The 12,782-nt window shown below is 47.7% G+C and overlaps 1 protein-coding gene across 6 annotated transcripts in view; it reads right to left on the minus strand.

The window, feature by feature from the left end:
• The window catches only part of LOC124007230 (disabled homolog 2-interacting protein-like), a 230,101-nt gene that overhangs the window by 20,252 nt on the left and 197,067 nt on the right, over positions 1–12,782 (minus strand). For all 6 annotated transcript variants that reach the window (XM_046317642.1, XM_046317641.1, XM_046317640.1 and 3 more), the window contains 6 exons: positions 10,595–10,739; positions 6,850–6,994; positions 6,477–6,713; positions 6,079–6,280; positions 4,732–4,928; positions 2,445–3,327 (listed from right to left, as the gene is read on the minus strand). In XM_046317642.1, the coding sequence (XP_046173598.1) occupies positions 2,445–3,327; positions 4,732–4,928; positions 6,079–6,280; positions 6,477–6,713; positions 6,850–6,994; positions 10,595–10,739 (1,809 nt within the window). The remainder of the gene's footprint in view (positions 1–2,444; positions 3,328–4,731; positions 4,929–6,078; positions 6,281–6,476; positions 6,714–6,849; positions 6,995–10,594; positions 10,740–12,782) is intronic.

Here is a 12,782-nt window from a genome sequence, read left to right on the forward strand (position 1 = left end):
AGCGTGTGTGTGTGTGTGTGTGTGTGTGTGTGTGTGTGTGTGTCATTAAATGTGTCAGTTAAGGTGACTGACAGTTGGTCAGAGGGAGATGGATCCTTTGGACTGTGAAGGGAGGGGAAGAACAAAACACTCTTTGGAACTGAAACATTGACTATATTTATTTGAATCTCAGATATGGTGTGCTGAATGAATTAAAATATATATTCGCTCAAACCTCACACTGTCATTTCATTGTCCTTGGACACTTCTCAGAAGAATACCAAGGTCAAGACAGACAAGAGATTTCTACTGAATATACAGTGTTAGTAAGTCAGTTAGTTAGGTAACGACATATTCATGTGATGTTCGGCGACATGCCCAGCAGCCTATCGATATATCTGGACGTCATTCCGAATTGGACAGAGACAGGATCATTTCGTGAACTCAGAACCGAGCCAGGTTTGATTACAGCTGTGTTGCACGGATCAGAACTACAGTTGCAATCTTGTCAGTATATAAAGCACCGAGCTCTATTAAAAATACATGCATCTCCAGACACAGCTGAAACCCAGTCAGTGTAGCCAGACAGCGACTCAATCAAGCAATTGATTTCCTTCTCAATGTCTCGCTCTAATCCCCCTGCTATGTATCTCTAATGGAGTTCAGAGAGGAAGGAAGGAAGGAAGACATTCAAAACAACATGCTTAACAAATCCCAGTGGTGTCTGTCTGGTTTCCATTACGACCCCATTAACCCTCGACCCTCGGGCTACACCAATCAGTCAATCACTAAGCCGGGAGGGGGGGGGTATTGCGGGAAACTGGGAATGTAAATGTCCTTCCGGTCACCTTGAGGCCAGAGACCACCGGGGGGGAAACCATCCAACAGCCAGCCTGGTCGATGGTGACCTGCTGACTATGAGGTCATCTTTAACAGCCCGAGGATTTCCAGCAGATCAATTATAGACACACTAGAACAACTCCCAGTCCCAACAGCGAGAGACACACAGCCACACACACACACAAATAACCAAGAGCAAGGTTTGAGTGAGTGTGTGTGTGACCTGCTACCAACCCACCAACCCCCAAAAACAACTAACAAATAAACAAACTAGCCTGTCTATCTCGATGCGTCAGTACAAACTAGCCTGTCTATCTCGCTGCGTCAGTACAAACTAGCCTGTCTATCTCACTGCGTCAGTACAAACTAGCCTGTCTATCTCGCTGCGTCAGTACAAACTAGCCTGTCTATCTCGATGCGTCAGTACAAACTAGCCTGTCTATCTCGCTGCGTCAGTACAAACTAGCCTGTCTATCTCGCTGCGTCAGTACAAACTAGCCTGTCTATCTCGCTGCGTCAGTACAAACTAGCCTGTCTATCTCGATGCGTCAGTACAAACTAGCCTGTCTATCTCGATGCGTCAGTACAAACTAGCCTGTCTATCTCGCTGCGTCAGTACAAACTAGCCTGTCTATCTCGATGCGTCAGTACAAACTAGCCTGTCTATCTCGATGCGTCAGTACAAACTAGCCTGTCTATCTCGATGCGTCAGTACAAACTAGCCTGTCTATCTCGATGCGTCAGTACAAACTAGCCTGTCTATCTCGATGCGTCAGTACAAACTAGCCTGTCTATCTCGATGCGTCAGTACAAACTAGCCTGTCTATCTCGCTGCGTCAGTACAAACTAGCCTGTCTATCTCGATGCGTCAGTACAAACTAGCCTGTCTATCTCGATGCGTCAGTACAAACTAGCCTGTCTATCTCGATGCGTCAGTACAAACTAGCCTGTCTATCTCGATGCGTCAGTACAAACTAGCCTGTCTATCTCGATGCGTCAGTACAAACTAGCCTGTCTATCTCGCTGCGTCAGTACAAACTAGCCTGTCTATCTCGATGCGTCAGTACAAACTAGCCTGTCTATCTCGCTGCGTCAGTACAAACGCAGGAAACAATAGACCTACGCCTGCATCCATCACTCGACCTGTGATCCCGTGCTATTAGACTTCCACGTGTAAGCGGCGGAGACGCTGAGCGTGGCGTTTACGGCCATTACACGCCGGCTGCTCCGACGACTAGAATCAACTGAGAGCTCAAGCGCCACCCACCGGACATACAGGCCTCGTCAACATGCAGCGCATAATGGGATGAAGTGATGTTAATGGAAGCTTTCCGTGACACTGCGTCATTTGTTCATTTAAAGCCTTATTTAGCCTGAGAACTCATTGAGAGACAAATGACCATGTTTCAACGCTGATCTGGTACGAACCCTCCTGAAAGCCAATTTTGAGGTTACCAACATGACTGCCAGCCAAGGACCACGCTGTAACAGCTATGTAACAGCTATGTAACAGCTATGTAACAGCTATGTAACAGCTATGTAACAGCTATGTAACAGCTATGTAACAGCTATGTAACAGCTATCCCCACATACACAGTCATTTGAACAAGCGTACGTTGCCTGACCTGTTTGTGCTGGGCTCTCTGCTTAGTCTCGGGGCTGTCTCCTTTTGATGACGACGACTGTTGCCGTAGCCGCGCTCCACTGCCGGGCCAGTCGGGCGACGATGACATCATGCTGCCGCTGGAGGGGCGCGGGTAGGGCCCGCTGTTGAGCAGGTTCGGCGGCGTGCGGCCCCTGGTGACGGTGGTCTGCGGAGGGGGCTGGTCTATCCTGCGCTGGGGGCCGGCGTTGTTTTGTCTGGGCATGGTGGGCTGGGCCTCTGTGAGTGACAGCTGCCTCCGCGTGCCTACAAACTCCCCCGAACGACGTGCATACTCCTCCCCGCTACTCCCCCCCCCACCACCACCTCCTCCTCCGTGGTTCAGGAAGGTGTTGTGTTTCCCTCCTCCTCCCAGCCCGTCCTCATTGTTGCTATGGGAACTGTGGGAGCTGTGGCACTCGGAGCCTGAGTCGGCCATGCCTCGCGGCGACACTGGCAGCCCTGCCGCCATCTGGTAGACGGGGTTCTGGAAGGACAGGGGGGCCAGAAGCTGAGCCGGCCTGCCTGGGGCACTCTCCGACCCAGGGGTGGTGGGGGTCTGGACTGGCCTCCTCAGTGTAGGACCTCCAATGATGTTACCCTGGGGGGTCCGGGCCGACCACACTCCCCCAGGAACGATGCCCTCTCCCAGTCCGTCTGAGGGGCCGCCCTCTAAGATGCGGGGGTCCTGGAGGTCCACCATGGACAGGCTTTTGCTGCCGTTGGCCATGCCCAGCTCGGGTTCATTGGACTCGGAGTAGCTAGAGCTGCGGGCCGGGGAGGGGTGGATCCCAGAATTCCTGGTGACGAAGAAAAGGTCCTTGTTCTCCGGGGTCGGGGAGGGTAACCTGGTGAAGTCCACCAACCTGAGAGGGAGGGGGGTTGAGGGGAGGAGGAGCAGGAGGTAAAAAGGAGGAATGGCAAAGATAGAGAGGTTTTGACTATTCTGTAAAACAGTTGTACACGGCTGTATCTATTGACCCTTACAGACATGAAAAATGACCAGTCAAACGCTTCAGCCCACACATGAGAGGCAGTTAAGTGTGAAATCCCAATGAACACTCACCCTACACAACAGGACACATGGTATAAAAACAGCAAACCAGCAGCAGGTGAGGATGTGAGTCATAGGGAGAAGTTAAGTGATCCACACTCACCCCCCCCCCCTCTCCTCCCCTCTCCTCCCCTCTCCTCCCCTCCCCTCTCCTCTCCTCTCCTCTCCTCTCCTCTCCTCTCCTCTCCTCTCCTCTCCTCTCCTCTCCTCTCCCTCCTCTCCTCTCCTCTCCCTCCTCCTCTCTCCCTCCCTATCCTCTCCTCCCCTCCCCTCTCCTCCTCTCCCCTCCTCCTCTCCTCTCCTCTCCTCTCATCTCCTCTCCTCTCCTCTCCTCTCTCTCCTCCCCTCCCCCTCCTCCCCTCTCCTCCCCTCTACCCCCTCCTCCCCTCCTCCCACTCCTCCCCTCTCCTCTCCTCTCCTCTCCTCCCCCTCCTCCCCTCTCCTCTCCTCTCCTCTCCTCTCCTCTCCTCTCCTCTCCTCTCCTCTCCTCTCCTCTCCTCTCCTCTCCTCTCCTCCCCTCCCTCCCTCCCCTCCCTCCCCTCCCCTCCTCCTCCTCCTCTCCTCTCCTCCTCCCCCCCCCCTCCTCCCCTCCCCTCTCCCTCCTCTCCTCTCCTCTCCTCCTCCTCTCCTTTCCTCCACCACCCAGTCAGAAGCTTTATTGTCTGGAGACGATTACCTTGACAGCCACGATTTATGTCCCCATAATCTCTCTCTCTCACTTTCTCTCTCACTGCTGCTTTCTCTCTCTCCTCTCTCTATATCCCTCCCTCTGTGTGAATGGGATGTAATTAAGAAAGACTGCTAGAATGCTAGTCTTGTTCACTACAGCCTCCATAAATCTGACTGGGGTTACAGGTTCTCTGCCAGCCTGATAAGGAGGGGACAGGACAGGGACTGTGGCTGGGTCGACACACTATAGCGTGGTCTGATAAGGGGGGTGCGCGACGACGACAGTGGCTAATTATACCGATTGATCCCGATTGAACACAATAGACAACAATGACCGTCATCTCATTCACCGAACAAAGAAATGAACTTACAAGAGATCGTCATTATCATTCTTCATTTGTTGACCTTCATTTAGAGATCTTTTATCTCACATGAAATTTGAAGAGCAAACCTTGACCACATTAATCATCCCTACCCATACCCATACCGTTTCCTTTTGTTTGTTTTGTTCCTCCTAACCTTTACCCTACCCTCACCCTGTCCTTACCCTGAGAGGTCATTGTCGATGACCATCTTCTGCAGGCCGGTGGAGATGCTGCAGCCTGCCCCGGTGTTGGGCGGAGACCCTGTGCGGTCAGAGGGGGACGGAGCGGTCATGGTCATGGCCATACTGGACGGATTGGTCAGCGCTGTGTTCACCTCCCGGAGGATCCTGGGTAGAGGCCCCAGTTTGGAGGCGGAGGTCTGAGGGGCAAAAAGTTCAAAGTCAGAGATGGGGTCAGGGGTGAGGGTAGCGCAGTAGAAACGTTGAGGCCTTTAAGCACAGATCTGAGATCCACTTCCACCTCCTGCAATCCTAATAATTAATCAGGGCGGTGGGGTACGGAAGACATTAGACTGACAAGACTGACATTAGATCAGTGTCTAGGCTTGGGGGCAAACTTCATCCTACTTAGGCTCACTCTGTATTAATGACATTCTTCACAGTCTTCTACTCCACTATATATGAAGCCATTTTAAGCATTCGTGTGGTGCTGCTGCAACTTGTATAGGCACTAACTGACACCTTGGATCGCAGATGAGACGGCAACTTATTTTCCTCCAAAATGTCCGTCCCCGTGTCTGTGTCAGTCAGTCAGCTGCTCGATGGCGTATTCTTTTTCCAATTACAGAGTGCTAATCTTACTGTAATTATGCCCTTCAGTTTGAATAATGAATCCGAGCCTGGGAGGACTTGATGTCGAACGGGGACAGACAGGAGTGAAATAAAAGGAAGCGTGTTGTTCTCTGGAGGAGCACACACGCATACAAATGGAGTCTATATGGGTTTTGTCCCCAAATGTACCTAGTAATTACCACGCTGGGATGGCTCTCCATACGGAACCATGACTTATGCACTAGGTGCCCTAGCGAATCCATTTGCAAGTCAGAGCACACCAATAGTGCACTCTCATTGACAGAGAGGGGTCGCGGTAGTTGTATTATATAAGCAATAGTGTGCTGTACACATTGGTGAATGTTGTTCGGTAAACAAGCTAATGCACCCTGTACATCATTAAACACTGAAGGGTAGTGATAATGCACCACAGCATTTTTAAGTATGTACTTTCAAAGTACGTATTGAATTAGGGCCAGAGGTTTTTCCTGACTACATGACCTGACCAGAGAAAAAGGTCTGGGGGCCTAGTTATATAGGCTTTCACCAGGTCTCAGAAAATGTTCTTGGTCAATTCCGATCATGAAAATCCACTTATAGCTGGGGCCTTGAGTGGTCAGGACAAACTCCCGTCTCCTTTCAATTCTTGAAAAACGATATACAGACGTAAGTGTATATGAACGAATGACAAAATGTCCCTTGTATTCATTGTGTCCCTCCCCTGGTTGTCAGCCCTACCTGGTCCATGGTAGAGACGACCTCTGACAGCAGGTTGTGCAGGGTGGACAGCTCCCGTCCCAGGTCGATGTACCCTTCGAACCCTGCTGTGTTGGAGATGGTCTCCGGGTTGGAGATCTCCAGCAGGAAGCGCTGCATGTTGGTCCACTCGTGCTCCAGGAACTGGTTCATAAAGGACATGTACTCCTCCTTACTGCCAAACCTGGGATGGAGGGAGAGAAAAAGAAAGCGAGAGGGAGAGAGGAGGGGGGAGAGTGAGTGCCTGCGTATAGAAAACTCTCTCTCTCTCTCTCTCTCTCTCTCTCTCTCTCTCTCTCTCTCTCTCTCGCTCTCTCACACAAACACAGTGAAAACGGACGACGTCAACACACACACGCCGTCAACACACACTCACTCACTTGGTGAAGTTGGCCAGGTTCTGGGTGACCTTGGCGATGAGCGTGAGTGTGCGTGCGGTGCGGTCGTCAGGGTACTCCTGCATCAGGTTGAAAAGTGACGGGGACATAACGGCCGGGCACAGGAAGCGCAGGAACAGAGACGCACTGATCAGCCGCTCGCTGATGTCCGGTCGGCCCCGGCTACTGCACTCCTGTCGCCACGACGCAAACACCTCCTTCAGTTCCCGTGGAAACACGCTGCCAGGGAGGGGGACGTATCAACAACATTAGGGAGGAGATTAGACAGTGTGCTGTTCCCTGTGGCAACTGTGGTTCCTAAAATGTCACGAGAGATAAATGGTAGTGTATTGTGGCCCGGTGTCCCAGTAGTTACCAGTAGGAGTTGATGATCTTGCAGAAGGCCAGCTCGCAGCACATCTTCAGGTTGCTCTGGTGCTCCTGCAGGTCATTGGACGAACACTTGGACGGGTCCACCTCACAGTTCTCATCTGACTCATACAGCGCCTTGATAAACTCACCTGTAACACAGGGAGAGAGAGAGAGAGAGAGAGAGAGAGAGAGAGAGAGAGAGAGAGAGAGAGAGAGAGAGAGAGAGAGAGAGAGGGACAGAGAGAGAGAGAGAGACAGTCAGACACGGACATTCAGCCAGTTCGGAGAGTCAACGGGGTTGGAGAGGGAGACAGGTGAGTGACGAGACACAAACATTCATCCATTCAGACAAACATGAACTCAGACACAAACATTAATTAATTCAGACACAAACATTCATTTCGACACAAACATTAATTAATTCAGACACAAACATTAATTAATTCAGACACAAACATTAATTAATTCAGACACAAACATTAATTAATTCAGACACAAACATTAATTAATTCAGACACAAACATTAATTAATTCAGACACAAACATTCATGAATTCAGACACAAACATTCATGAATTCAGACACAAACATTCATGAATTCAGACACAAACATTCATTCATTCAGACACAAAACATTCATTCATTCAGTAAACAGTTTGTTGCTGGGGGTAGTTATAATGATTGACCACCAGGGGGCTATTTTTGCTATTGACCGCTGGGATTTTTAAAACTAAAGTGACACTGAATCGCTGAAAGAATTACCGTGTCTCAATTCAAAACATCACACCATAACAGCACACCATAACAGCATACCATAACAGCATACCATAACAGCATACCATAACAGCATACCATAACAGCACACCATAACAGCATACCATAACAGCACACCATAACAGCATACCATAACAGCACACCATAACAGCATACCATAACAGCACACCATAACAGCATACCATAACAGCACACCATAACAGCACACCATAACAGCATACCATAACAGCACACCATAACAGCATACCATAACAGCATACCATAACAGCACACCATAACAGCACACCATAACAGCATACCATAACAGCATACCATAACAGCATACCATAACAGCATACCATAACAGCATACCATAACAGCACACCATAACAGCATACCATAACAGCATACCATAACATCACACCATAACAGCACACCATAACAGCTTTCCATAACAGCACACCATAACAGCATACCATAACAGCACACCATAACAGCATACCATAACATCACACCATAACAGCACACCATAACAGCTTTCCATAACAGCACACCATAACAGCACACCATAACAGCACACCATAACAGCATACCATAACAGCATACCATAACAGCATACCATAACAGACATCACTAACAGACCATAAGCAAGACATCACTTCAGACCGTCACCAACTATCCAATGGCAACAATAGGTCAACCAACAATAAGAACCCTGAGTGAACCTGAGTCGGAGACCCAGGTCATCCCAGGTAACACAACTGATGTTCATGCGCTTCAGACAACGCTCCATCAACTTTCCACAAACAACCCCCCCCCCTCCCCCTTCCTGTCAACCTTGCCCTTCCCATATGAAGGAGAACAAGAGAAGAGAGAGAGAGAGAGAGAGTGAGGGAGGAGAGCGAGAGCGAGAAAGAACGAGAGAGTGGATGTGGTAAGACTATAAAAAGAAGATCTCATCCGTAGTTTGACAGTGATAAAGGTGTAATCACTTCCCCTGTACAGTTTGTCTGTCTCTCTCCCTTCCCCTCTCCCTCCCCCTACTCCTGGTCATCCTTATGTCACCCCTGCATGGCAGACCAGAACCAGTTCATCTTTGGCAGCGATGAGATGTTCCATTATTCACCTACGGTAGGCTTCAAAGCACATTAGCTCCAAGGAATACACACATGGATGATTCACTGAGGGCTCAATATATTCTTAACACAACCCCAGAAATAAAGACAGACAGACAGACCTTTTAGATCTATACACAGAGAGGGAAATGAGAGAGGGATGGAAAAAGAAAGAGCATTTGCAGGGAGGGCGTGTGCTTTTCTGCAGCTAAAACTGCTGCTGTGTACGTTTCTAAATCAGGCTGGATGAGGTAAATACAGCAACATGCACCAGGCTTATCGCCGGGCCCACGGCCAAACAATAACACAACACTGGACTAACCTTATGGTAGAGAAAGTCCTGTGTACAGGAGGGTTGGGCCTTCTCTGCCTTAAGACCTCCACTAGAGCTCAATGACCTTTGACCTCTACTACAGCTCAGTAAGCTCTTCACTATGAACTATCTAAAAAAATGTGGTATTTCATTCCTTTAACAGAACATTTCCTAAAACTTAAAAGACGGGTTGTGTTTCATGTCAATTTTGGTAATGTTATAGGAACGTTCTCCGAAAGACGGCACAACATTGAGAATGTCGTCAAATATTTCGGAGAATGTTAAAAAAACATTCTTCTGTGGGAATGTCAGTACTTCAGCATAATGTTTCCTACAGGTTTCCTTATGGTTCTATTTAAAGCCATGTTCTCAAATTGTTCCGGAACGTTAAGAAAACTTTCAACAAAAACAACAAGAAAACTTTAGTAACGTTCAGGGAACGTTCTAATAATGTTATTTACAAAAACATACATTTCGTTCTCAGAACATTAAGAAAACGTTCCATAAAAACCACTAAAAAAACTTTAGTAATGTTCAGAGAATGTTCTAAAAATGTTATTTTAAAACATATACATTCCATTCTTCTCAGCATCAACAAAACTCTCTCCCCTATCGTGTTAAGTGTGTTGACCGCGCCTACTCATTTGCTACATCTGAACTTGAAGTGGAACTGGCAGAATTTGAACTACTTTGCAGATATGAAACAAACAGACAATCATAATATCAGACATGATGATCAATATAAAATATTGCTATCAGGTTGTAAATCACAACTGGCTTGTAATGTTGTTTGTTGCCTCCACCCATTCGGGTTCCACTGTTTCAGTTTCAATGACTCAATATTCCGGACAAAAACCGATTGATGTAACTAAGGCTGGGAATGTCAATACAATCAAACTACCAAGGGCAATGATCACAAGTCAGTCAACATGGCTAATAGGCTAGCATATCTATTGATTAGGCTATTTATTTAGATATTTATTTAGAAAGCTAGAAACCGAGAGCCTAACGTTAGCTCGCTGCTTGGAGGATGTCAGGTCATTGGAGGAGTGGGTGAGTGACCGACCTCTCAATGTTTCCCGGTGGAGACAGATGGTTTTTAATTAGGCGTTATTTACCGCAGTGTCCAGACGCACGGCCGCTATCCCACTCTATAATGCTATAGAATATTCACAAATAGCCTTTACTCTACGTCATTCCCAAGCATTCTAGGAATTCATGCTTGTTTGATTAGTAGTGTGAAGACTTGAAGGCTTGAAGGCAGGCATTAGAGAGATAAATATTATTTATCTTCTCTCCTCCAGAGGGTGGCCTGCGCTGAAGGGAAATGTCACGGACCACAGACTGGAGCAGTCATCTCTACAGCCATCTCCTACAGCTGAATACAAAGACCATATCTACAGCCCCATCCTCCTCATCTGTAGAGCAGATCCTACCACATACATCGTCTTTAATAGCTTTATCTCTCCTCTCCTATAACTGAAGACATAGAGAGGCTGGAGAAGACAGGAAGGCAGACATTCAGAAAACGAGGCAGGCAGACAGATATATAGATACAGACAGACTTACCAAGTGCGTCCTGCAGGTACTTCTGCCCCACCAGTTTGAGGTACTCCTCTATAGCCTTGGTAGCCAGGGTGTTCTCTCGGAAGATCAGGTGCTCGTTCTCCCCACACCGGTCCACCTCTGACATCATCAGGTCAGTCAGGAAGTCCTACAGCAAAACAGGAAGAGAGAACATGCTGAGATGAGACTACAACTCCCAGAAGACACTGCAGTTGCTAAGCCAGCAGCATACCACGCTGCATACCACTGCTGGCTTGCTTCTGAAACTAAGCAGCGTTGGTCCTGGTCAGTCCCTAGATGGGAGACCAGATGCTGCTGGAAGTGGTGTTGGAGGGCCAGTAGGAGGCACTCTATCCTCTGGTCTAAAACATATCCCAATGCCCCAGGGCAGTGATTGGGGACACTGCCCTGTGTAGGGTGCCGTCTTTCGGCTGGGACGTTAAAACGGGTGTCCTGACTCTCTGAGGTCATTAAAGATCCCATGGCACTTAATTTTTATTTTTTAAAAATTTGATTTAATCCATTTTAGAATGAGGCTGTAACGAATTAAAATGTGGAAAAATCCAAGGGGTCTGAATACTTTCCGAAGGCATTGCCTCAAATAAAACAGCAATTTACTGTGTTAGTCTGACGTGTGTAGACCTATGACACAACTCATATCTTATTTGCATTGTGCAAGTCATAATACAAATGACAATAACAATTTATTCAATTTATATAGTGCTTTTCAAAGAATCTCAAAAGCGCTTCAAAGCACACGCAAAAAAGACAAGTAATTGAGAAAAACAACATCACAACATCATGAAATGGACAGTCGTTAGAAACTTCATGGCTTGAGTGGTCCTCTGAGGGAGGTGGTCAAGTGGGGAGAGAAAGTCCGTAGGCAGGGTAGGAAACGCAGTCTCATCAAGGTGTCTCAGTCGGATGAAGTTGTGGCTAAGCCACTGCAGTTCATGGACTCTGTAGTAAAGTAGGTAGTTAGCTAGCTAACTACCTACTTCACTACCCCAAAAATGAAGCCCTCACTTGGACGATGCTATGGCAGTCACGAAGTGGTGCCAAGAAAGCACACCACATTTCAATAATAGTTCAAGAGCAGCCTTGTAACTTTGTCCTCCCCTTACAATCCTCATCGCAGCACGCCACTGTCGTCTTGCTTTCGGATTCTCTCCATCCTCGACCAGCTAGCGTCAGCTAGCTAGCCAATTAAACAAATGACTTGCCGGCTTCAGTCTTAATTAACGCCGTGGTGGATTCTGATTATATGAATTCGCCACATTAATTGCAGTGGCGTGTATTCATGGATGCCAAGGGAAGCCAGACTTCCCCAAATATTTGACCAATAAAATAGATAAATAATCATAATAATTGATCTTTCGTCTCTCTGTGTTTTCATCATTTTCCGTCAATTCGCTAGTGGCTGGATCTCACCGGTGAAATCATCTGAGCGAGGGAACCAGCGCCCCTCTGTCTCAGTATGTGTAGCCCATGTATCTGATGCTGTCTGGAACAAAAGAGTATGACTTGTTGCCACCGTAGCATTTGATTGATTGATGCCAGCAAGCATTTGGCCTCCCTTGATAAAACAATGATAAAATAATTAGCCTATCAGCGTTGAGCTGAGCTCAACTGTGGGTTGTCCTGGCACGGCAAAATTCCCCCCAAGGGCAGCCAGTTTGGATTTGGCTTCACACCAATCAAATCACATCCTAATCAAAACGTCATCATTGTCAGACAAACGTGTCCGTTTCATGTCCTGCTTGTGTGGACCTGCAGTACCTAGCTTGCTAAAATCGGCCCTATCCTAAGCCGTGGATGGAGATGTGGATTTGGACTTGTGGTTTTGACATAATGCTCTGTACAAGCCAACGATTAGGATCTAACCATAAATGAATATATTGTGCCACTGGCCTGAGATGACTGAAGTTCAATATGTAGCCTAGATGTAGCCTGCTAAGCTCACGTTAACTAGCTAGCTAATTTAGCTGGTTCATTTTTGCCTATGCGAGGAAGTTAGGCTACCTACTGTGGCTAAAATGCTTGCTAGCCTATGGAAAAACTAAAAGTGTAGTATATGACAGACCATAGACTGCTTTGGCAACACTGCCTGTTCACCCCGCTATCGTCCAGAAGGCGAGGTCAGTACAGGTGCATCAAAGCTGGGACCGAGAGACTGAAAAACAGCTTCTAT

The sequence above is a fragment of the Oncorhynchus gorbuscha genome, linkage group LG20 (genome assembly GCF_021184085.1).
Source record: "Oncorhynchus gorbuscha isolate QuinsamMale2020 ecotype Even-year linkage group LG20, OgorEven_v1.0, whole genome shotgun sequence".
NCBI classification, from domain to species: Eukaryota; Metazoa; Chordata; class Actinopteri; order Salmoniformes; family Salmonidae; genus Oncorhynchus; species Oncorhynchus gorbuscha.